The sequence below is a fragment of the Microtus ochrogaster genome, chromosome 24 (assembly GCF_000317375.1).
Source record: "Microtus ochrogaster isolate Prairie Vole_2 chromosome 24, MicOch1.0, whole genome shotgun sequence".
In the NCBI taxonomy this organism is placed as follows: domain Eukaryota; kingdom Metazoa; phylum Chordata; class Mammalia; order Rodentia; family Cricetidae; genus Microtus; species Microtus ochrogaster.
Window position 1 is genome coordinate 19,491,838 of NC_022024.1, and position 26,950 is coordinate 19,518,787.

General features: G+C 36.9%; 1 protein-coding gene across 2 annotated transcripts in view; it reads left to right on the forward strand.

Annotated features, from left to right (window-relative positions):
• Mettl25 (methyltransferase like 25) overlaps window positions 1-10,448 on the forward strand; it is a 60,419-nt gene extending 49,971 nt beyond the window's left edge. For both annotated transcript variants that reach the window (XM_005358102.3, XM_026784562.1), the window contains 3 exons: window positions 7,061-7,135; window positions 7,706-7,777; window positions 9,321-10,448. In XM_005358102.3, the coding sequence (XP_005358159.1) occupies window positions 7,061-7,135; window positions 7,706-7,777; window positions 9,321-9,413 (240 nt within the window). In that variant the 3' untranslated portion in view covers window positions 9,414-10,448. The remainder of the gene's footprint in view (window positions 1-7,060; window positions 7,136-7,705; window positions 7,778-9,320) is intronic.
• Window positions 10,449-26,950: the final 16,502 nt, after the last annotated feature.

Here is a 26,950-nt window from a genome sequence, read left to right on the forward strand (position 1 = left end):
AAAATTTTATTAGAATATATTTGTTGAACAAGCTGGTTTCACTAACAGCATTTTTTATTCATTGTGGTTTTCACTTTCTGTCAGTACCTCCTCTGTATGTCCTACTGTTAGACTCCTTTCTCGTCTCAAATAGCTCATCTGTGTTATGTGTGTACATCTGCAGTACCTGTATGTCTCTGAACTACGTTAAACATATGAGAAAATGATGTGCTATTTGTCTTTATGAATAGTCTGTCTTATTTCATTTATGGTGACCAGTTTTCTGTTCATTTTCCCAAGAATGACATAATTCATTCTACTTTATATCTGAATAAAATTCCATTTTATATGCATGCTGCATTTTTTTTACCTGTTTATGTATTGATGAACACTTCAGCTTATTCTGTAACTTGGTTATTGTGGATTGTGCTCCGGTCGTCCCAATAGAACATGCTTCTCTTCAGTATAATAGCTTATCTTCCCAGGAGTGGTATAGCTGGATCACATGGTAGTTCTGCTTTTACTTTCCGACACTATTTTTAGAACCGTACTATTTTCAGACACTGTTTGCCATCTGTACCCTTTATTACTTGAACTATATCCCTCCTGCTGCTAACTACTTTAGTCTGTGGGATATATTACACCTATTGTTGGTATATGTTGAATCATGCTTGCCTTCCACAAATGAAACAAACGTGATTATAGTCTATAATTTTTATAATGTATTGTTGAATTGAGTTTGCAAGTATTTTATTAAGAGTTTTATGTCTATATTTTTTTCATTTTTATTAAATTCTAAGATTTCAATTTCCTCCCTGATTTCTTCAGTGAACCCCACCCTTGTCATTTAGGAGAATATTGTATTTCCATATGTTTATAGAATTTCTAGAGTTTCTCCTATTATTTACTTCTATTTTTACTCAATATTATCTGATAACTTATGCAAATTAATTTAATTCTTTTGTAATTTCCTGACTTGACTGTAGTTTGTTTTAGAGAAAGTTCCATGGACTTCTACGTGGCTGGTATATTCTGTAACTGTTGGTAACAAGATCTCTTAGATGCCTACAGTGTTCGTTTGATCTATGACATTTTAAGTCTGATTTTCTCTGCTGAACTCCCATATAAATGACTTTCTGTTGCTGAGATTGGGGGATTGAGGCCACTTACTCATGTTGTATATAAGTCTTGCTCTTGTTTATGCCCCATAGTTGGTTTCATCAAACTAAGTTCTCCAACAAATGGTGAATATGTATTTAATTGTTATTTCTTAATGAACTGTACTCTTTAGAAAAATGTAGTGACCTTCTTTATCTCTTTAGACTGTGTTTGGCTTTTGTTTTCTTTGTGAGATATCATGCCTCTTTCCTACTCTCTTTCTCTTGATACACACTACTGTGTCCTTTGGTTTCCTGTGTGAATTGTGTCTTTACCATAAGTTGTGTCTTTTAAAACAAATAATTGGATCTTCTGGTTTGATCCAGTCAGCTAGTCTACATTCTTTAATTGGAATATTGAGACCATTAACATCTCTCAAGGTTATTAAGATATGTGCTGATTCCTGTTACTACATTTCTTGTTGGTTCTGATACTGCTTTGGTGTTTTGTTTTGCTTTCTTTTTCTGTTCTTTATCTTAGAGGTGTATTGATTACTGAATTGGAAATCTTTCATTCTGTTATAGCTCTCATTAAATAAAATGATTTGTGTGTGTGTGTGTGTGTGTGCCCACGCACGTGCACACATTTGCACAGTTGCCTATGGAAACCAAAAAAATATATTGACTGCCCTGGATCTAAGTCACAGTCAGTTGAGATGCCCAGCATAGGTGCTGGGAGCTGGAATCCAGTTCTCTGCAAGAACAGCAAGTGTTCTTAACCACTGAGCCATCTCCAGCCCCATAATTCTCATTTCTTAATATGTTCCTCATGAGATGTGTTCTTCCATGTGTTCTTGTGTTGTGACTTTCTGCCTCCTGTGTGGGTGTGGAATTTATTTAAGCATCTTCTGTAATGCTTGTTTAGTGCTGGTGGATTGCTTTCGTTTGTGCTTATCTTGGAAAATATTTTCCATCAATTTTAGGCAATATTTGTTAGGTAAAATATAATCTATTTTGACAGTTATTTGCTTTCATGACCTGAAATAGATCATTGCATGTGTTTCTGCTTGTTAAGCTTGTTTAAGTTTTATTTATTATTGTTGTGTGCGTGTACATAGTGGGAGGTGCATTTCTTGGTGCACATGTGGAGATCAGAGACTGCTCTGTAGAGTCGGGTGTTTCCTTCCACATTTATGCGAGTTCCAAGGATTAAACTCAGGTCACCCGCCAGCACCTTTACCCACTGAGTCACTTCACTTCGTTTTTAAGCTTTCTGTTAAGAGGTATAATATTCTTCTGATGTGTTTGACATAGTAAGTAATGAGATTTTTCTCTGACTGCTTTGTTTCTTTTTTCCTAGCTTTAAATCATATGTCTCAGACAGGTTCTTTTCTGGCCATATCTATTAGGGGTTCTAAATTGCTCTTGTAGTTATTCATCCCTATCTTTCCCTGCGTTTGGAAATTCTCCTGTTATAATTGCATTAACTGAGTAGTTTTCCTTTTACTTTAGTTCTTCTGTGTTGACCAGTGGTATCTCAGCAGCTTTTAGTCTCACTATCTAGTGATGAGAAAGGTCAGTTCTCAAGTCATCCAAGCAGGTGTGAAGTAGAAAGAACCTGTAACCAAACTGCATTATAGCCTACTTATGGTACTCTGTAAGTTTTTTTTTATAGATCTTAATTTTTTTAAAAAAAAAGTGAATAGATTAAAAGAGATATAAATATCCCTTGAAAACTAATTTATGTAGATTTTTGTATTAGATACTTTGCTATTACTGTGATGAAACGCCATGGCAAAGTATAAAAGGAAATCTTCATTTGGCTTGTGATTCCAGATTCTAAATGGCAGGAAACTGTGGTTGCAGCGGTCATGGTGACAGGAACAGTTGAGTGCTCATTTCTTGAACCTGAAGCAGGAAATACAGAGAGCAAACAGAGAGTAGTGTGAGACTTTGAAATCTCAAAGCCTGTCCCAGTGATATAGTTCCTCCAGAAAGACTGCATCTACTAAACCTTCCAAATAGTTCCATCGATTAAGTACCAAGTATTCAAACATCTGAGTCTATGGGGGGGGGAAGCATTCTCACTAAAACCACCACAATATTCTATACTCAATTACTGGCAATATAACTATCAACTAATTAAGTGTGGACAGTACATGGATTTAGAAACAAAACAGAACAAAAGAACTCTCCAGTGAGGAAACCTGGTAGACGCTGTCTCCACCAGACAGTCAGGGTCAACATCAACAAAGACAGGGGATGTGAGCACTGCAGACCCTGAGGTGGGGGCATGTAAGCAGTGCTGTGCTCCTGTATTCCTCTCACAAGCCAAAACCCTTTGTTTATTTTTTGAGAAAAAAAAATCTAAAACATACTAGAAGAACATTCTGGAAAATAGATGATCAGTATTTCTCAAAACTGTTAAGGTCATCAAAAACAAGTCTTGAGAAAGTGTCAAAGCTAATACAGCCAAATGTTATGTGACATCCTGTGTTTGCTTCTGAAACTGAAAGAGTACATTGTGTAAAAGCAGAGGAAATCTGAGTGTAGTATGGGCTTTAATTAATAATGGGTCGACATTAGTTCATTAACTAAAACAATATATCATTGTGTTAGGTGGAGAAATAGGAATGGGAAGAACCTGGGAGTTGAGGAGAAGGGAGAAGCAGGATCAGAGTAAATTGTCTGATTTTTTTTCCAAAGATAAAATGCACTATAGAAATTATCTATACTGCTATCAAACCCCTACTGAAACATAATTATTTTAAAAAATCGAAATAAGGACTGGAGAGGTGACTCGGTGCTTAGGAGCACTTGCTGATCTGTGGCGGGCCAGCATTTGGTTCTCACTATGTACATGGGGGGGCTTGAGTTCCATGGGATCTGTCACCCACTTGTGGCCTCTGAACCTCTGCACACACACAGTGCACATACATATACTGAGGCCAACATGCATGTATACAGAATGAAAATCAATCAAAATATTTAAAAATAGCACAAGAAAGTGTTCATGAACTTCTGTTCATGCTAATATTGAAGTATTTTTTCATGTTAAATATTGATGGTTATAAAATAATTGATATGGTTTTCATCATATAGGTGAAAGTTGAGATGTAAGTGAGCAGAATTTTATTTATTTATTTTGGAGGCTTTGATGTATTTTATTTTAAATACCTAATAAAGGCAGTGGAGTTCTGGGTACATAAGTTATATTGTTCTAACTGCAGGCACAAGTGGATAGAACAACCCAAAACTTTCAAGGCCACAGACTTGGTCACCCATTTCTATGCAAGACTCTTAAAGCCCTTCTAATTTTACTTTTCCTAAATTCTCACTCAGCTACCTATCTTCGGTATTCATTTTTCACTTTCATTTGATACGTTTTTAAATTTGTAGATCCCTTTCTAATACAATATATCCTGATTCTAGTTTCCCCTCCCTCAACTCCTTTCAGTTCCTTCCCACCTTGACTCTCCTCCAGACCCACCCCCTTTTCGTCTCTCATTGAAGAACAGACTTCTAAAAGATAACAACCAAAGATGACAAAATAAAATAAAAGATGAAGCAAGAACAATTGTATCTAAATTTGAGTTAAGTGGATTTCAAAATCAAAACCTAGGTCATTGGGGAAGAAGTATTCTAATTTAAAACAGCTAACTCCATCACTGATGGAGCAGATTCATACTTATATAGCATATTAACGGGCTTTGTTGCATGAAGAACGTTTGGTGGGCATGTTTCCAAAGCCGGCAGTTAGTGAGCAAACAGGCTGGAATGGGATAAAGAGGAAATTCATGCTTGCCAACAGATAAATGTATTTCTAAAGCAGACTAAATATTACGGTTTGAAATAAAGGCCGAAGAAATTCAGCAAGTTCTGTTAGTGAACCGTTAACCCATGCTGCTCTCCCAGTCTTCACTCTTGAAATTCTTCCAGACAAGGTGAATATAACCAGCTGCTCAAAATCCACTTGGCAGTAACACATATGCTATCTAATATATAAACCCTGTTAAGAGCCAGAATAATTCAGTAAATGACAAGGAGGGTAGGAGATTGAATAAAGTGCCTGAGATGATCATTTTGTTTCACTCTGCTCTCTCTTTAGCATTGGCCATTTCTTTGGCCAAAACCTGTAATTCTCACAGACATCTCAACTCATAGGAGGGACTGTTCCTAGAACGTGGGGATTGGGAACCAGGAAACAATAGAATTATTTTCAGTGCTTCAATCTGCCATTCAGTGTTCATTCAATGTTCTATAGCCACGAGGACAAGAACACCACAGTTTACTTTTAAAATAATTTTCTGATACAACAGCCATTAGTTCCTTTTTTTTTCTCCTCTAAATAATGTCCTCGTACTATCTTTAGTTCTCACACTTAGGAGTCACTTTGTAGGCCATGTCCACGTCTGTATTCAGCAGTCGAGTAGTGCGCCAGTGTTCACATTTTTCAGCTTTTTAATGGCAGCTATATTATCAGAATAACAACATAAATCACACATATGATGAAATTGCATAATCAAGAAATGAATGCAAAGAAAATTTGTAAAGTCCTATTTAAAGCCGAGTTTCCAGATGAAACTGCTGTCAAAATACATGTTAGAACTAGGCAACAGTGTACCCTGGTTCTCCTTCAAGGGCCTCCTGAGTGCCAGGTTTCTGGGAGGTGTGACCCTGTTGGAGGGATGTGTCACGCAAGGATGGACTTTGACGTTTCAGATACCCATACCATTCCCAGTTAGCTCTCTGGCTCTTCCATGTTCCCATGGAAGCTCTTCCATGTTTCACAGTGTGAGTCTCAGCTCCCACTCCAGAGCACATCTGCATGCCTGCCTGCCTGTCACCATGTTCCCCAATGTGACAGACATGGGCTCAACCTCTGAAACTGTCAGCCTCCAATAAACCCTTTCTTCTATGAGTTGCCTTCGTTCTGGTGTCTCCTGATAGCAGTTGAAAAATAACTAAGACAACATGTCAAAGCAACTGAAACGGAATAAAGAGTTAGCAACGTGAAAAGGATGTCAGATTTTCTCATACATGTCTAAATGTATTTTTTTTTAAATTATTCTATTGCACCAATCTACTAAACTTGAAAAGTGCGGAAGGCTATAATGGCAGTCAGAGGCAGCAGAGGGCCTCGTCTCACAAACGTGTGTCAGAATCAGGGCCATAGCATATTTCAGCAGTTGAAGGACATTGTGAATTCATGGTCTCTATCGTGTTGATTTCTACAAGCATGAGTTTTCTGTGTGGCTCTGTATTTATTCTCCATGTTGCTTTCTCTTGATGCCAATTGAGAACAACTAGTGGCTGTGATGTTGGTGTTCTTGTTGTTGTTGATTTTGCTGCTCAGGAAACATAATGTTGGAGATCTCTGTTCTGCTACTTCGTTGGGGACCTGTGACGCGGGGCATGTCTTTGGCCCTTCTCTATGTCACTCATCATAGTTGTTGAGACACCTAGTTTAAGATTTAAAATGCCACTTACTATTGGTCAAAGAAGTATGCGGTTTTTGTTTCTTTCTATATTTGCTTACTTAAAATGTTCTAGAGAGAAAAGAACAGAAAACCATGTTTATACTCTTATTAAAAATAAGATTATTGCTTTATTTCAACCAAGGCTAGTCACTTAATATTATGCATCTCAAGTATGTTTGATATAGAAAGACAATATAAAAAAGACAAGTTACACCCTCAGATGGTGAAATTGTTTTCGAAACATAGCAATAAGTGAAATATTTTACCACTATATTTTGAATTTTGAAAACTCAAGACGTGTTATTTATGAAATGGTGAGTAGCATCCATTCAGTAGATTTGAATGCCAGATTTTGTTATAGTCACTTGCTTAAAGACAGTTCACATGTCAGATATACCATAAATCAATGGAGTACTTGTTTCACTTTAGGTTATGTTATAGGAACTTTTTACATTATTTAACTGTAACCATTGGTAAATCTGTTGTTACTGTTTTTATTCAAAGATCTCAGAAGAAATTATAATGGACTACTATGAGAAATATAGGCCTAGAATGAATGAGCTGGAGGCATTTAATATGGTAAGTCATGTACATATATACAGTAGTATCTTATTAATTATTATTATGGGCCAATTAATCTGTTGTTGTTGCTGTTGTATGTATAAGAAAGAAAGAGAGTGTGTATCTGCGTGTATGCCTGCGTGTGTGTGTTTGTAGGAAAACTATTTGGGATGATTTTCTATTTTTGAACTATATTAGGTGTTAGTGATGTCATAAAAAGAGCACATGGTAGATTTCCCTTAAAGTGCATCATAAATGCACAGAGCGGGGCTTCAGAGCCTTTGAACACATGTTGATCTCCAGAGTGTTTATTTCACAAGCTTTCCATATAATGAATTGCATTCTTAGGACTCTTTTAAAAGCTTTCCATCACATGATTGCTTCCTGGATTCCACCTCGTGTCTCTTAGAGGGCTTTCTTTCCCTGTTACTAGTAAAGAAAAGCTTTTGATCTGTAATATTCATTTTCTGAAGATGAACAGTAGGTATTGGGTATCTGACATGTGAAGTTTTGTAGATACCGTTTCTCAAACATAAACATTAAAGCAAATAAGCTATTAAATTTCCACTACCTCTTGTTTCCTTACAGTTGAAAGTTGTTCTGGCTCCTTGCATAGAAACACTGATTCTTCTTGATCGACTTTGTTACCTGAAGGAACAGGTATTATGTAATTTTTCAGTGCATAATAAATATCTTTATTAGGTGAAATAAAATAAAATCATATAGCTGGGATAAAGTTATTTCAAACAAATTAGTAAGATAATGTCTCTCATACTCCATTACTTTTAATGTCCATTCTATTTCCTGATTAATATATAAACATATATACAGCAGATATCTTCAAAAAATTGCTGTAACAAGTGTGATATTTTTAATTGTGTGATAGTATTTATAGACAGTGAATAAAGGTAATCATATATGATTTTTAGAGCCAAAATTAATTATGGCATAAAAGAGACTGTGTACACATTTCACTTTGTAAGACCTGATCTTTTAATGTGCTTTGAATATTCATATTCTATAATATAGAAATGTCTTTCTACTTAGTGAAGAGTATTTCATCTCTCCCACAACCTTATCATTCTGTCTGTATTACATTGTCTGCTGAGCTGTGATCAATAAGTTGTTCTGAATTGTTTAATCCCCTTCCTAGAATCAACTCTTTGTCCACTATAAATCCCTTATTGTAAGAAATTTATTTAGTCATCTGGTGCTTTTTTTTTTCAAAAGGCTTATTTAAACAAATGAGTTTTAATAAATGTCTTTATTTTAATTAATGATTTTACAGATTAAGGCAATTTTTTAAGTATTTAAATAATATACATTCTTTAGCCACCATTTAATTCGAAATCCCTACAAAGCCTTGATCCTCAAATTGGGCGGTGATACACTACCTATTTGAATAGGTACTCATTTCCCCTCACAAAAAAAAAAAAATTTCATTGGCCTAAGCAGTTCAGTAAAATAGCATGCACCAAAATGAATAGGTCCAAAAGAAATGATCCAAGCATATGATTATTCATTTTAAGTATTGGAATGTCTTAGGAAAGTAGTCATATTTGTTAAAAATAAAAGACACATACCAGGTGGTGATGGCGTACACATTTAATCCCAGCACTCAGGATGTGAGATCAAGGCTAGTCTGGACTACAGAGCAAGTTCTAGGACTGTTATACAAAGAAAGCCTGTCTCAAGAAAAAACAAACAAAAGATATATAATATATAAAATAGAAAATTAAAAGAAATAATAATCCCACCTTTCAGACTGGGTACATCTTATAATAATGTCACACATGATTATAGATTGTGCATTTGTGTGCATATTATTTTTACTTTAAAACTATAATAAAATTTACAGTGTAATTTTATTTATATATCGTTTTTACCCTCTTTGTACAGGTGAATAATGTTTTGTCATAAAATTGTTTAAAATACAATATTTGTCATTGGCCTTGTTTAGCTTTTCTATATTGGAACCAGGACTCCTTTGGCAGTCAGTCGCTAAAGGTGTATATTTTTTTCAGCATGGCTTCTTGGAAATAAAATTGTAAATGTTAATTTTCATTCAATAAAAAATGATAGCCTTTGGTTTCTACTAATATTTTCTACTGCAATTTGTGGTTCAATTCATCTATGTAGTCAGACTCATCTTTCTTTTATTTGCTCTAAAATGATTGTATATAAATTGTTTATCAATTTTCAGGAAGATGTATCATGGTCTGCTCTTGTGAAGTTGTTCGACCCTGTGCAGTCCCCCAGATGCTACGCTGTCATTGCTCTGAAGAAGCAGCGGTAATTGTAGCTGAAGCAGGTTGCTAGTCAGCTCTTTGGGGACTTACCTTGAAGATTGCTTTTCTAAACATTTATATCTCGTTATATAAACACTTTAAAATAATTGCTATATTTTAAGTAATAAAATAATGACTAAAACATAAGATCATAGTTAATTTTTCTATTCTCAAAGCATACATTAATAAAATAAGAACTTATAAAAATATTCTGATCAACATTCCCGGGTGTGTCAATAGCAGATGGCAATCTGACTTTAATTCCTGTGCAGTATTTGGGACCTTTGGCATTTACCACACCTCACATTTTGAACTTTCTTTGCTTAAGAGGTCAAATGCAGGTGTTGTCAAATGCTGAGTGTTATATGTATTTTTCAGAGCATTTTGGGATAGTTTCCACTTGCCATAATGAGGAGATATACATTTAAAAAGACTCAGGAGCAGGTTGGTTATAAAATATGCCTGATATAGAGCATATTTTACACTGTTTTAACATAAAGTACATTTGATGATATTCTATTTCCATATGAAAATATGCAGCTTATGAGTGAGTATTCACTTTAAGGATTCTTGAGGCTATTTATCCTACTAAAATGAAGTGATAGGGTGAAGCTTAGGGAAATTACATTGTGCTCTATAAAAAGCCACGTTGAGTGAAGCCAGACTGAATGGGAGATGCCTCCCTGCCAAGCAGAATTTATTTCTGTGAGTTCAGAATATAAGTGTGTGCCTCATATTCTGAACACTTGGGACCTGACATGTTCCATGTTCTCTTCTCTCATATTTTTGGATTGTTGGTGTATGCATCTGCAATATCTTTTGGATAGGATCCAAGTATAAACTTGAAACTCATTTGTGATTCATATACATTTTTGCACAGCCTGAGACTAAGTTTCCCTTTCTTTAGCAAAACGCAAAGTTTCTCATGCACACTAAAGGCTGGAAGCTGGGGTAAAGCTTTCTCGATGCTCAGCTGGAGAGGCCTTGCAGACTCTAGAGAAGAAAAGTAACTGCTTTTCTAAATGCTTGAGCTTTTCCCCAGATGAGAAGGGTTCTGTTTCTTTGGGGTTTCATGTGGTGTTTGCAGCTGATACTAATGCTCAGGAACTGTACACAGCTAGTACCTTCCTAGTGAGCTGCTTTACACACTTTTTGATAAGAATTCAGATGTGTGGAAGTGTCAGGTCAATTTTGAGGAATCCCTTGTACTAGTCTCATACTTTAATGGTTAATGATCAGTATTTTATCCATTTTACTTCACCTTTGTGAATGTACAAATACACATACCTCCACTAAAACGTCCCCTACTAAAGAATTGTAAATAAAATCCTAGAGAGATTATGGTTTTCCATATTTAATTTATTTAATTAATTATATTTCTATATATTTAGTATGTTTCTAGAACCTAGGAATCTTTCTATAATAACATTTGTAGATGTTCTCATTCACATATCTTTGATTTGTTAAGGAAGCCTTTATATCAGTTCAATTTAACCTTGATTAAGTTCAGATTATTGTTTGCAGGTTTGAGATTTTTGTTTTTAGTATATCTTTTTTATGTACTTGTGTTCAGGGAATGGGAGTTGGTAAGGCATGTCTGCCACAGCAACACGTGGAGTTCACAGGAGAACTTGTGAGAATCAGTTCTGTCCTCCCCCATGTGAATTCCAAGAATCAAACTCAAGCCATTAGTCAACAGTGAGTGCCTGTACCCTCTGAAGCATCCCACTGGCTTTTGTTTATTTGCTTGCTTGTTTTGTTGTTTTAATAGTCTTTAGGGACATGATTTTTAGGGCCTCGCACCTTCTTTGGCTGTCTCCATGTTAGTGCTAATAGGATCGATGAGCTCCTGGCAGCTGTGAGCCTAATTAACCAGTACAAACCTCCTCCTTCAACCTTCCTCTTAGAGGGGTGGTTGTGCCATATGGTCATCCCTGAAAACATACATACAAGTAATATATAGGCTGAGTAGGTTATATTTAGGAATGTGTGTGTGTGTATGCATATGCATGCCTGCAATAACAATTAACAACAACAACAACAAAAAGAAGCCATGAATTTGAAAGAGTGGAGCAAGTATATGAGAAGGTTCGGAGAAAAGAAAGGAAGTAGAGAAATGCTTTAATTATGTTCTCAAAAACAAAAATAACTAATAAAGAGAAATGCATATGTGCATACAGTGAATTCATTTGCCATATTTAAATCGACTGGGTGAGAATACTCCTTGTTTTAATTTAACAGCTTATTTCATTGTGCTAAAGTACCTTTTTGTACAACTACTGTCTTTTTATTTCCTGATATTGTCTGCAATATGTAACTATCTCAGAAGGAATAGAAAATCCGGCTAGCCTTTTCTCTTTCCTTTTGTAATTTTACTTCTATAAAAATTTTACAACCTTCTTTGGCAACCGAATATTCATTTAACATTCATTTCTCACTATAATACAAAGACCTCCTGTGGGAAAAGCACTGTTTGCATAAAAACACGAAGTACAGCTATTTCCCTAGCATTTGAAGTGTGCAGGAACTCACCTCCATGTGAAAATCTTAGCAGAACTCGCATCTGTCAGCTTGGACATGGAGTAACATGAGACAGTATACGCTATCGCATTATATTGAGATAAATCCCCGATACTGCAGCTTTACATTCACTAGTCCACATTACAGCGATGCAGATGCCCACCGCATAGAAACTGTCCCTTCAGAGTGAGTTTACAGTTCACTGAAGAACACAATGCATTTCTCTGAGCACCATTGTCATAATCACCTCCTGGATGATCTAAAACAAAAGCCTGAAGAGCTCCAGCCTCATTTATATTAAATGTGGTCTCATTTCATGCCCACTTTGCAAATGCTTAGTGAATGTCTATCATGTTACAGTGATAGACTCTTTGAGTTATTTTCAAGAGAATAGACAAGACTTTGAAAGGGACTCAGAAATATTACCAATTGAAGCCGAGCGGTGGTGGCGCACGCCTTTAATCCCAGCACTTGGGAGGCAGAGGCAGGTGGATCTCTGTGAGTTCGAGACCAGCCTGGTCTACAAGAGCTAGTTCCAGGACAGGCTCCAAAGCCACAGATAAACCCTGTCTCTAAAAAAAAAAAAAAAATATTACCAATTGAGACCTGACATGTTCCATGTTCTCTTCTCTCAGATTTTTGGATTATTAGTGTATACATCTGCAATATCTTTGGATAGGATCCATGTATAAACTTAAAACTCATTTGTGATTCATAGGCCTTTTTACACAGCTTGAGAATAAATTTTTCTCAATTTTTAATAATTTTGTGCATAATATACTTATTTGGGATGGAATTTTCTATGTATGACCAGTATGACATTTCTTTGTATGACTGAAAATATTTTAAATTTTGGGTTATTTCAGTTTTAGACTTTTCTAGTTAGGTTAACAAAAGCACCATAATTTAGAATCAGATGAGTTCAATTATGTAAGTCAAAATGATTTAAATTGTGTAAGTAGCTCAATGCTTCAGTGTACCTTAGTGTTCTCTTCTCTTACTTCTTTTCTCATAATGTGGTTGATAAGATTTTTTATTATTTGTCCTGTCAAAAAGCCGTGTTAGAAACTTCAACCCCAAGAAGGCAAATGGAGCCTTTGGAAAGCATTTAGGTCCTGAACGCTCCACTGTTAGAAATGAGCTTATGGGGTGTGCTCAGTCTTTGTCTTTCTGGTTCTCACCCCGCAAGGCACACTGAAGAGACCCATACCAGCATCCAGCATCGTAATGGACTGTCCAGCTTCCCCAACTGTAGAAGAATGAATTTGTATTGTCTATGAGTAACCCAGTCTCAGGTATATCTATTACAACATCCAACAAGTGAAAACAGATGTTATGAGAATTGTACTAATACGTGTTCCTGAACTCCAAGACAGCATTGCTGCAACAGAAGTGGCAGGCTTGACAGTCTTGTGAGTGTTGTTGAAGGGGAATATCTGGAGGGTATTTATGGTATCTAAGTGTCTGTGCTCCATTGTGAAGAAAACACCAGACTTTGTAAAGGTCTGGACATCATTGTCCAAGATAAATAGATATTGCCCTGCAAGGGACTTGAAAAAAGTCTTGATAAGTAAGCTTGCTTGATAAGTGAGCGCTTTACCAAGGTAAGACGATTGCTTCTCTGAGATAAGTTAACAGATTGGAATTCCCTGAAACAAACAATGAGGTTATTTATTGCTTTCCAGCCTTATCTTTCCCAGGCAAAGTTTTCCTCTAACAAACAAATAAATCATGGTGACGCAGGTGGTTTCAGTTCTTAGACCCAAGAGTTCCATCATACTGATGCAGGTGGTGCAATTCCAAGTGTAAAGCACTTATTTCCTGGCCCTGACTGCATGGTATTTAATACTTGTGTTAGTTAAGTATCCTAGAGGGACAGAAATAGGAACTTACTCATGTTTATAACATTGATTTAATGGGGAGAAGTGTGTTCTAAATTCTAGTCAAACAACCTGCAAATAAAATTATCTGCATTAAAAGGTGGAATATTATCAAATGAAAGACAAAGTTTTATAGCATTTTTGCTGGCTGAGATAATTGTCTTTTAATTAATAATCATTTGGAGAAGGTCTAGGGAATTAAAGTCAGGGCCTTAAATGTACTATACCAGGTGCTGTATCACTGAGCTATATCCCCCGGGTTAATATTCATTTTATGTTAATTTCTGCCCTTTATGTTCTGTAATTTCTGTCTTAGAATTTATATATAGGCATAAATAGAGGCTTAGCACAAAAAAAGTTAGTTCCATATTGTACGTATAGATAGATTGTTCTTTGGTTTGTAGTTCTTGCCTGAGCACAGATGGTGGTGGTGGTGATGTGCTTATACCCTTTTAAGCCTGCATATTAACCCATCATATCTTTCATGAGGTGTGAAGTTTCATGTTTTCCTAAGTGGCTGTGAGTTTAAATTGATTATTCTTGGGGTTTTCTTTTTCTCAAATTTTTGTTATTCTCTCTTTTTTTGAGTTTCTTACATTTTTCCAAAATGTAAGAAAATATATTGTATAAATTCTTCCCAACTTTAGCTCATTGCTTTACAATTACCTGAGAATATTGGAGAGAGAGAAGAGTGGGAGGGGAGGGAGCAGATGGGAAGCGAGAGGGTGCCTCAGGGGAAAGGAGGGGGAGGAAACTGCGGTCAGTAAGAAAAATAAATGAAAAAAATTATTTAAATAAAATTCAAAATGGGGAGAGAACTGAAAAAGAAATTGTTGCCATATATTATTTTACAAATGTCTATGGCCAGGAGATGTGATCTTCCAAAAACCCAAGCCAGTGTCTAGAGTAAGTTCACTACAGCGGATTCTGTCTCTAGTATTGGAGGAGATTGGAATAGATAAGAACACGTGCGAAATGCCTAAACTATGTCTAAGTATAACATCTAAAAGTAAACTCTGGCACCAGTCTGTCATGCTGTCACATTGGACTACATTACCCAAAAGTCAATAGTTTTTATTACCCAGAAACAAGTACAAGGCCTAAAGCACAACCTGTTCACAATGATAGTTTGCCAAACGAATGTATCATCTGCTTCAATCACTTCCTAAATATGCTATAGGAAGTAGTGTTTGATGGTGTCACAATACTAGCAAATGAGCTTTGTTTAGACATTGCCAGAACATTTTATATATATATATATATTAGCTCTGATTCCCTGGAAAATTCATGAGATAGGTATGTCGTTATGACTGTGTATAGATGAGAATGGATAGAATTAGATCTCATCAAATACACCATTCTGGTTTACATTCAACCTATAAACAATTTTGCAAATAACCATCTGCCAGCCAGCAAAAGAAACAACATATAGACAGACTAAACAATTAAAATGTGGAACACAAACAGACCATGTGGCTTCCATTAAAAATCATTAGTAATCAATAAACAACATCAATTCTTAAGTGCAGTCTGATGCTCTTTTTGTTGATTTTCCGTATATGTAGTGTTTCAACTATGGTATGCCGTTGGGGAGTTTCTTTCCTGGTCTTGTTTATTTGATGTTCTGTATGTTTCTATCTTTGCATAGTTGGAGGAAGTTTTCATATATGATCTTGGTGAAAATCTGCTCTATGCCATTGATCTGGGATTCCTCTCCCTTATCAAAGATTTCCTCTGCTCATGGTGCTCCAAAGTTCTGCATATTCATAGGAAACTATGAATTGTTTTTCCTATTCTTTGCTTGTGTTGTTTAATTCCTCTATTTTGCCTTTGAGACCTGGTATTAGAAAAGAAATACTCTGCAAATGAAAAGATTAGCAATTAATAAAAACATCCTCATAAATTATTAACACATCCCAATGTTAGTTATTAAACAACTAAGAAAATTGATGCACCTCTCATGAAACTAGTAATAAAATGATGTTCAAGTAGAGTATCACTAATGAAAAAATGTGTTGTAGATCCTACATGAATCAGAAAAACATATTAGTAATAACTTTTCCCTGAGAAATTTAAACGTTATATAACTTTTTGGAAATGTTTCTTAAGAACAGACTGCTTCAAGAAGAGCAAGTTGTTAATTATCACATAGCCATTTATTTGTAGCCACAATCCTTTATTGACTCTCCACTCATCAGTAAAAATACTGTGAAAAGGTTGCAAAATTTTTAACCACTGTTTGTTTATTGGCGAGGGAGGAATCTAATATTGCCGTTTAGCTAAATTGGCATAGCAACAAATTACATTCTAAATTCCTATGCTTATTCACACAGACAAAAGATATTCTCAGCCTTAATCAGAGAAGCTTCTTGCAGTGAATAGAGGTGAATGCAGAAATCCATAGCCATAAAAGATGTTGAGATTAAAAGGTGATTAAGTGCCCGGCCCTAAAGAAGACATTTATAACACCCCTGAAGGATCAATAAACATGGTAGAAAAGGGAGAAGAAAGAATGTAAGACCCAGAAGATAGGAGAGGACTGGCCATCATGAAGTCATCCAGCTGTTCCTACTGATGCTGGTACAAATTGAGCCCTCCTAACAGTAGCTGTGGATGAAGAAGGGACTCACAAGGCCCTGCCACTTACAGCTGTTGATCTGTTGTCAACAATTCTCTGTGAAAGGTAGAGAAATAGAATCCAGTTTTGTACCTACTCATGAGTCCACCAAGCTCTGATGGTTAATTCTAAACACTGGGTCACACAGATGGCCCTAGCCTTTATGGATTATGAAACAAAATAAAAGTGATGAGTGTAAGAAAGAAATTAGTAAAGAAAAAGGAACTGTCAGGAGTGAGGGGAAATAAAAAAGTTTAGGAGGACCAGAATTCATTATAAATATATGTGAAATTGTCAAAGAATAAAGTTTATTTAGTAGAAAAGACTAAGCTTAACACTAATGATTGTGGAAGAGATTTGAAATCTGTGATACTTCCCAGTCTTCAAGAATTAGTAATCCAATCATTGGCACACATAGAGAAAGTACACAGGAAAGCTAAGATAATGGCCTAATCATTAGATAATCACCTTGGGGAGTCAAGTGAGAAACATGCTTTATAAGCACGTAATATTTTGCCATGAGCCATACTCTAGAATATTTTGCTTTACCTTGTGCTGGCTGTTTTTTACTCTTCCTGAGTTGTTTTTTTCAAATGTGCTCCATTGAGTAACTTGTCTTTATGAGGACTTTTAACAAATAATTTGCTGTGTGAACTGCTTACTACTCCAGCTAACTAATGACTAAGTCCTTAAGCCTCCACAGATGGATGGTACTTGGCCAGTGGAGCTGCTGTCTGCGTGTAGGAATTTATTAATTGATGCATTTATCTCAGTGGGTTCCCTCATTAAACTTGCAGCTGTTCTGTCAATGGAAGAACTTTGTCAAATTTTTAGTATTTTTACTAGAATTTTCCAAAGTACAATCCAGCCTAAGAGTATTAACAGATTTCAGCATAGAACAAAGCACCATGGATTCAAATCTCGTGGGAGGAAACGCCTTTAACTCGTACTAAGGCAGTTAGGATTGAACATGCTGACTTGTAGAAGAGCAGAGAATGCCGCAAGTTCCCCCCTTCCTTATACCACACTGCTTTACATTTGGCTAGCATGGGATTCTTTATACCCTAGTTCATCTGACTGAACTAAAAGTGCTCATGTACTCAGAGTTGGCTGCCCTTTCCAGGAAAAAAAAAAAAAAACTTTAGACTTCTAATATTGCTGTTTCACTTAGAAAAAGTTGATTATTTCTTGTTCTTCATCACTTTTGGTGTAGGAGGTCCTTTTATATTTGTGTTGCTTTCATTGATTAACAAAGAAACTGCCTTGGTCTTTTGATAGGGAAGAGCTTAGATAGGCATGAAAAAGAGAATTCTGGGAGGAAGAACTCAGGGTGGCAGCCGCCATGAAGCTCTTGCCTGAGACAGACGCTGGTAAGCATCTTTCCCAGTAAGTCACAACCTCATGGTGACATACAGATTATTAGAAATAGGGTGAATCAAGAAGTAAGAGTTAACCAATAAGAGGCTAGAGCTTATGGGCCAAACAATAATTAATACAATTTCTGTGTGGTTATTTCAGGGTTTAAGCTAGTTGGGCTGCCAGGAGCCAGGCTGGGGGATGTGGCCCACTCCTCCTACTACAACTTTTCCATGTGATTTCTGCTTCTTGTTGTTCTAGAGCTTTCAGGTGGGCTGTTAAGTTGCTACTGTGAGATTTATCTCTCTGTTTCCCCTCTCTCTCTCTCTCTCTCTCTCTCTCTCTCTCTCTCTCTCTCTCTCTCTCTCTCTCTCTCTACCCTTAGAACTTGCCTCTTAAAACAGCCTTCATTTTGTTCCATAAATTTGAGTATTGTGTGCATTCATTTTCATTCAATTCTTGAAAGTCTTTAATATATTTCTTAATTTCTATCTTGACCTGTTTTTCATTCAGTAGAGAGTTATTCAGTTTCCATGAGTTTTTAAGGTTTGTATTGTTTCTGTTGTTGATATCTAGCTTTTAACCCGTGGTTGTCTAATAGAATGCCGAGTTATTTCAATTTTCTTATGTCTGTTCATATTTGTTTTGTACCCAACTTTGTGGTCAGTTTTGGATGGTTTCATGAGGTGCAAAAAAAGAAGTTGTATTCTTTTGCGTTTCAGTGGAATGTTCTGTAAATATCTGTTAGGTCCATTTGGTTTGTAACATCTGTTAACACCAGCATTTCTCTGTTTAGATTTCATTTGGATGGGTCTGGCCATTGCTGAGAGTGGAGTATTAAAGTCTCCCACTATCAGTGTACAAGGGTCAATATGTGATTTAGCTGTAGTAGCGTTTCTTTTGCACCTTGTGTTTTGGGCAGATGTTAAGAATTGAAATGACGTATTTATAGGTTTTCCTTTTGATGAGTATATAGTGTCCTTCCCTATCTCTTATTAGTTGTAATTTGAAATCTATTTAGTTAGATATTTAAATGACTACACCGGTTTGCTTCTTTGGTCCATTTGCCTGGGGCATCTTTTTCCAATACTTTACCCTGAGGTAATTAATGTCTATCCTTGATGATGAAGTGTGTTTCCTGAATGCAGCAGAAGAATGGATTCTCTTTTCACATCTGTTCTGTTTGTCTGTATCTTTTTATTGATAAAATGAGATCATTAATGTTAAGAGATATCAGTGAACAATGATGTTGATTCCTGATATGGGGGTAGTGGTGGAGGTGCTGCTGCATCCCTGTTATGGTAGTGGTGCTGGTGGTAGTGGTAGTGTTTGCGTGTATGCACACGTGCAAATGTATCTCTCTTATTGATTTTACTGTTCTGAGACTACTTATTCTATGTATTTTCATGGTTGTACTTAACATCCTTGGTTGTTGTTTTCCTTCTAGAACCTTTTTTTAGGGCTAGATTTGTAGAAGAATATTGCTTAAATTTGACTTTATCATGGAATGCCCTCTTTGGTTCTGTGGTTCTGCATAAAGAACCAACGGGGTTTTTTTTGTTTGTTTTTTTTTTTTGTTTTTTTTTTATTGTAGGACCATTTTAGTTAATGAATCCTTTTGTTGACAACTCTGGGCCTATTTTTCTGGTATATCAATGGGCACTATAAGTAGTCATTTTGTCCCCTGTGTCAGGGAGTTTTCCCTTGTCTCAGCATTTCAACCTATTCTGGGCATGGAGCATGGCACCAGAGGCTGAGGCAAGAGGATCAGGAGTTCAAGGTCATCCTCAATAACATAGCAAGTTTGAGGGCAGTTCTGTCCCAACAATAAATGAATAAAATAAAGTCCTCGGGTGTAGCATAAGCTGCTCCCAGCAAATAGCTTCTTGAACTTTCTGACCTTAGTAGCAGTTGATCATATGAAAGCAGGCATGGCTTCTTTGGAGGCCTGTTTTGTTTATTTATAATGTTCAACATTATTCAACATATAGTTAAAAAAAAAAAGTCCCAAGTTTCCTCTGAGTTCTGTCTTTCTGAGGTAAAATGGAATAGAACACTGATAACTTCTATGCTATAAAATCTCTTCTCTGGACTCCTGCCAGGACATAAGGTTATTACAGACCTTTAATCCGGCCCCCAACTCCAACAGGCACTCCTTACTGACACACAGGCAATTAGGCTGACTGCAGATCTTCTCCTCTCCCTCTGTTCCTCTAAGCCAGCAGTTCTCAACCCCGTGGGTCAAGACCCCTTTAGGGTTTGCATAGCAGATACCCAGATATCAGATATTTGCAATAAGATTTACAGCAGTCGCAACAGTACAATTGTGAAGTAACAATAAAATAATTTCAGGGTTATCACCACAGCACGAAGGACTGTTTTGAAAGGTCACTACATTAGGACAGTTGGGAACCACTGCTTTAGACCCAATGCCTCCAGTCTCACCCTCTACAACACAAGAGTTGCTGCAGCTTTCCCTTCCCTGCCCCTTGCCCCCAGATCTTCCACTCATTACCTCCCTCCTCCCACTTACTGCTTTAGCCCAGCCCCCAACCCCAGCAGCAGTCCTGCTAACCCTAAGTCCGCTGCTCCTGCCAGGGAAGCAGGGAGGCTGAAGGCAGAGCCACACCTCTCCTTTAATTCTCCAACCCACCAGTCCCATTTTCTCAGCTCTGTAGCAGAGCACCTGCTGCAGCCAGCCTCCCTTTCCTCTCTAACTACACAGATCAGGAAGACCTCCCTCAAGGATTCCTTTCCCCAGCTCATCCCATCATCCTAGACTCCGTTCCCCGAAGGCATTTCTGGGAGAATAACAGTTGAGCCAGCCAGGGAAACAGGCATGCTAACTCAAGAGGATTCTCCCTTCCTCCTCTCCTCCAAACCTAACTGTAATAGTTTAAGTAAAATGCTGCATGTCCCCGAGGGACAGCCGTGGGCAGCGGGTGAAGCGGTGGCAGGCAGGTCCCAGACATGAAGCCATGTGGCAGGTGAAAGACCAAGAAGGATAAGCATACCATGTAGAGTCAAGTTGGATTGAAGGTCTATAAAAAGTTATAGAGGGTCAGAAGCGCAAGTAAACTATATTTGCTGTGCTCTCTCATACCTGCAAATACTGAACATGCTTGTTTTGTTGAAAAGTTTGTCTATGTAAGTTCCCTGGCAAACATGGAACTGAGAGAGAATGGTTTGGATATTTTTGCTGTCTCTGCTACCCATTACTACTGTGGCCATTTTTATGGGCCTGACCTCAGAATTTATCACTGAGCTCTGGTTACTGGATTTGGGTTAGCAGAAATTCAGATGACTTTTTGATATGGATAATGTTCAAACTGTTTTATGCTGTTCTTTATTGAAAAGCTGGCTCTAAGAGTTGGATTATGACTCCTCCTTCACTAGACCCGTGCTTATTTAAAAGTTTCTCTTGTCACTCTGTCAGTCTGAGCTGGTAAGCCTCTCTGTAGATGCATAATCCAAACCAAACCAGATCAGACCAAATTAGAAAAGGCCCAGGTTTAATGGATGCCAGTGCTCCTGGGTGGCCCCTGGGAAAAAAACGGAGAGGGGAAAAGGAGAACCGTCAAGACTACCAGAGAGGAAAAGAGGAGACCACATGTTTGTTCTCTGGGGGGGCAGTTTAAATAGCCTGTGGGAGTGGTCTTGACCTTCCCTGGGGAGTGGTCACTTTTTGGAGGGCTTTCTTGGAGATGGAGTTTGGATTGAGGCAACTCCCAAGGGAGGTGACTTGAAATGGAGTTTTCCATCCAACATTCCAAATGATGCCAGGGGGCTGAGGTGATGCTTCCAACCAAACACTTACTAGATTAGCTCTTACTTTAAAGGTGATGAAACAGGAAAATCCCCTTATCTTTCTTTTATTACAAAAATTAAAGCTCATTCTCACGGGGCTTTGTCCAGTTAAGAAAGCAAAGTAGTGGCACAAAGTTTGGGAGTCGTAGGAACCTCGCGGAATTACAACATGCACATCTAGTGTACGCCCTCATTTTAAGATCCTAACTTCCCTGCAAAATGCTCTCATGAAAGGAAGAGGGAAAGGTTGTAAGAACCAAAACAAGGTTGCCATTATAGAAAGATAGGAGACAGGAAGTCAGGTCACTACAGCCTTTCAAAGATCACGTGACAAATATTAAACTCCAGCAGACTGTTTCCCATCTCTGAGCTGGGCACTGTGATAACTGCTTCCATACTTATCTCCATTTGTCAGCCCCTAGAACAATTGACTTTTATAATGTGTACTCAGGATGTGGATTCTTAACATTGAGTCACTGGTTTCCATCCAGGAAGGATGCAATAATATTTTAAATATTTTAAAATGTTTCATCGATTCCCCATTCACTCTAAGGATTTCATTATCTGGAAAGTATGATTTGAATGTCCAATAGCTATCTGTATGTGGTAGACTTCCCTTTTGTTTTTTTCCCTTTTTAAAAAAAAATTCCTAATGTCTAAACCTTGCTAGGCCAAATAAATAAAGAATATAGTTTTCCAAAACAGGGAGACACAAATCATAGAAATGTGTTTTCCACTGAAATTGGTTAAAATAAGAAATACACTTTTAATCTTTTAGGTTAGTGTTTATGACCTTAAAAATATGATTTGGGGATATAAATCCCATTGATTCCAAATACAACATTTTAATTTTACAGTGAGTAACACATTCCATGTTTGGCTTTTATTAACTCAAAGTATATAAGTTATTATTAGAACTTTACAATTTAAAGATAAAAGTTTTAGCCTGAGGCTACTTTTGAATGAATTGACTACTAACAACTGTGTTAATTATAACTCACTGTGGAAGATTATGAAAACAAAGACTTCTTGTCCAAATTAACATTAATTTTAAAAGAATTCTTAAAATAATTACTAAAATTAAACCTAACAGTATTGGTAATTATTAAAAACTAAATGCTTTAAGGCTTTACATATATACTCAAGGATCATCAAAAGACTGAGAGCTTTTGTGAAGAGATCTATTTGTAGATGAAATTTGAAAGCCCCAAGGCAGTTTTCAAAACAGAACTCAGTATGACCTCAACTTCAGTGTTCCATGCTGTGACCTCAAATTCAGTGTTCCATGCTGTGACCTCAAATTCAGTGTTCCATGCTATGACCTCAAATTCAGTGCTACATACTATGACCTCACCTTTAGTGCTACATGCTATGACCTCACCTTTAGTAGTACATACTGTGACCTCAACTTCAGTGTTCCATGCTATTACCTCGCCTTTAGTGCTACATGCTATGACCTCAATTTCACTCAGTGTTCCATGCTATGTCCTCAACTTCACTCAGTGTTCTATGCTGTGACCTCAACTTCAGTGTTCCATGCTATGACCTCAATTTCACTGTTTAATGCTATGACCTCAACCTGAGTGTTGCATGCTATAACCTCAACTTCAACGTTACATACTCTGACCTCGACTTTGGAGTTAAATGCTGTGTTCCCTAGATATCATTACTAATCTGTATTCCCTTATTGAAAATGTGGAATCAGAAGCCTTACTTCAGAGTCTACTCAATCAGAATCATCATTTAAAGGAGACCCCCCCCCCCATGTGTTCAATCTCTGAGAAACACAGACTTAAAGTAGTTCTCTGAGAAAGCTTTATGGTCAACACAAAGAGTTCTACCTGACTCCATAACATCTGTGTGTTCCAAATCTAGATAGCTTGCCAACCTCATGGCCTCAACACTCATCCTTCTTCCCTCTTGTTAGGCACTATCAGAGAACAGGTACAAAAATGGCCAGAATTAGCTAGATACCATCTACCTTCAACTGATACGCTTAGCAAGCATTGCTCAACATAGTTAATGAATTTTGGATTCAGAACTGTATTTTATAACCACTGCCCCTCATTAACTGTGGCTATATCTTTTTACTATAAAGGAACTAAGATTTGGGAATGAATCATGATAATGGTGTGTAGTTACTGTCTAATTTCTAAAAAGTAAGTACTGCAACTTGAAAAACATAATTTATTATTAGGTGTTTATATCTTTGCTGAACTCTACACATCACCTGCTGGGCTTTTCCTGTTTGTCTTTTTATACTCATAACTGTAGCCAACAGTTGGCATTGAAATTGTTACAGAATTTATTAAGAAAATTGAGAGACAAAGATCAAAGTACCTTGACATATGAGGTGGCATTTTTACAAGTCTATAAAAAACTAACAAGGAAATTAGCTCTTCACTAAAATGGTTATGGCATTTAAAGCTGCATATTTCTCTCTTCATTTAAAAAAAAGGCAAAAATTGCATTTAAATTACTTACTGTTCTTACTATGGAACAAATGCTTGTATTTGTTCTTAGGTATGCATTATTTATATTTGCCTTAGCACTGAGCATATTGTTTTGTTTGTATTCTTAATCTTTAAATTTCTCTATTATCTGGGGGTGTCCGGGCAGTGTGCTGCTATTCACATGAGGTGAAGGGACAACATTTTTGAGTTGGTGTTCCAGGAATCAAGCTCAAGTCGACAGACTTGCATCTTCTGGGTGGGTGGCAAGTACCGTTGCCCACTGAGCCATTCCATTGCCCATTTTCTGAGTCTTTCATTTAACATGTATAGCAAGCATTTATTAGGCTTTATACTGCTGCTGTGATTACAGTTTTAATGACTTCATAAGGTTCATCCTAATGAAATATATTCTCCTTAGCCAATGTTTTATTTTTAGACTTGAAGTAGGTTGCTTTAAACTTCTTGTCACTATCTAAGACTGTTGTGAGTACCTTTTAACCTAAAGCATTATTCTTTTTCTGCCATTTGGGCTCCCAGCAGATCTATTCCCATGAGTTACATTTTGTATATTATTAAGTAGGAGCTCCTCTCTCCCCCTCCAAAAATTGTCTTTGAAATTGAAACTTATTTATTGGTTCTGCTCATCTTATGAAGGTGATTGAAAACAAGATCCACAAACATCTTATGACAATGAACTTCAAACTTTTCTAGCATTCTATCTAGATATTTGTGCATAAAGTATCAGGACATATAAAGAACTGATCTGTTAATGGTCTGAGAAGCAATCAGTTTACATACTAAAGTCTTCTACATAAATGTGCCCAGAAAATTATTTCAGATACCTTCCCTACTAATGGCCACTCGCCAGACATGTGTATGTTGCTTCCTATGTGCTCAATATAGCTAAAAGAAAGCCCATAACTTAGGATATTGAGAACTGTTTTCTCCATCCCAAAGAAACTACTTCTAAACTAGAATATGCAAAGGGTATAGAGTTCAAATGAAATTATGAAAGATTCAGAAGCCTAATTTAAACAGCATAATAAAAAAATTGCCTTGCTCACTTGTATAAACTAATAGATGTCAAAAATGGCCACCGGGACAGCAATAGAAAAATGTGGCCACTTTACAGGTTTCACAGAGCCTCTCTGAATTTTCATTCTATTGGCCTCATATGCAGCCCTACGGTGTTATATAAGCTCTTCCCGGCAAGCAGGCACATGCCATTTTTATTGACAGATTTGAAGGTCTTATTCTAACTGATGCTACCCATTCCAATCACCACAGAAGCGTATTATATGTTAGCATGATTCCATGAACCACTCTCTCTGAAGAATCTTCTCAAATGGCCCAAGCTGTTTAAACAATTTCAGAGGTGACTCCAATTGTAGATCTCTGTTGCATACATGCATCCCATCCCTGCAATGTCCCTGGCAACAACTCAATATATAAAAGCTTTTAAATGTTCCAGTGGCATGGTGAATTATGAGAATAATGCCAGCTAGATATTTATTGGGTGCCTCCTCTGTGATAGGCACTACTCTAAACACTCTACATTTTTTAACTTTTATGATCCTTCAAGCAATCCTAAGAGGAAGAGTCTATATTATTTCTATTGCTTTGCTCAGGAGGAGGTTGAAGCGCACAGATGTCAAGCAACTTGCTCCAAATAAATATAGGTAGAGAAAGATAGAAAATGAAGAAATAAGTGTCAAAGTCAAGGCTTTGGACCTAAAAATCTAACCATTTGACTATTAAAGATGCTGTCTTATTCCTTAGTTATTTGAATGCTTTCTGTGCTGTTCTTCTGACCTTTTCAGTTTTACTATGAGAAACATAAGGATTCCCTGGGCACGTGATGCTAGAGAACATAACCAATTGATGATGCTCTGTGTCCTGCCTCTAAATAAATACAACTCATGAGTTTCCAATGAGACAGAGCTGCTTTTGTAGATGAGTAGGATATTGCACTTTATTTTTAATGCAAACCATTAAAATATCTTATTAAAGTGAAGGAAAAGGTATGCGTAACTGAAATCACTTGTAAATCAATTTTAAATTTCCATGTGACATAATAGACATTTGCTTTAAATCTTGTGTTAGAAAACTGAAAGTTAAAATCATTTTATTCCAAAGTTACTTAGATTAAACTTCAAGATTCTACAGCTGGGAGGTAGTGATTCGTGCCTTTGATCCTAGCACTTGGAAGGCAGAGACAATCAGATTTTTGAGTTCAAAGCTAGCCTGGTCTACAGAGCATGCTCCAGGACAGCCAAGATTACACAGAGAAATCTCAATCCCATCAGAGCGAGAGAGAGAGAGAGACAGAGAGAGAGAGAGAGAGAAATAATTACATAATAAACTGTTCAGAAAGTACACGATCTAATTGGTGCACTGGAAATCTGTTCTCATTCACTCTTTTTATCAGCAGGAGTGACTGTTCCTTCTGCTCTATACTCCCTCTCACCTCACTGCACATCCTCTTGGTGATCAGACTTAAAGACTACGATTAGCCTTTGAACCTTCTCCAATTCCTGATAGCATCCTCTCCAGAAGAGGACTCCATGACTTTGAATCTTCCTACCACCGTGTACAAGCCCAAATTCTGTGAGAAGTTCCCAAGAATTCCCCTTCGTAGGATCAACTTTTAGTTTCTCTGGAGTATATTTTTTTCAGCCTCTGGACGGTAAGTAAATCTACTATAAACTACTACTGTGCTCTGTTGCTCTTAGTTTGATGAACTGCGTATGTGTATAGCTTATTCATGTAAATAGTCCTAAAGCTCTCCTCCACATACTAATTTGGATATGCTGAATTGAGCAAACTGTTTAGGTATTCAGATTTAATAGTCAGTAAGGATCATAGCACACGAATGATGATTGCTTACAAATTTAAAAAATATTAATATGGAA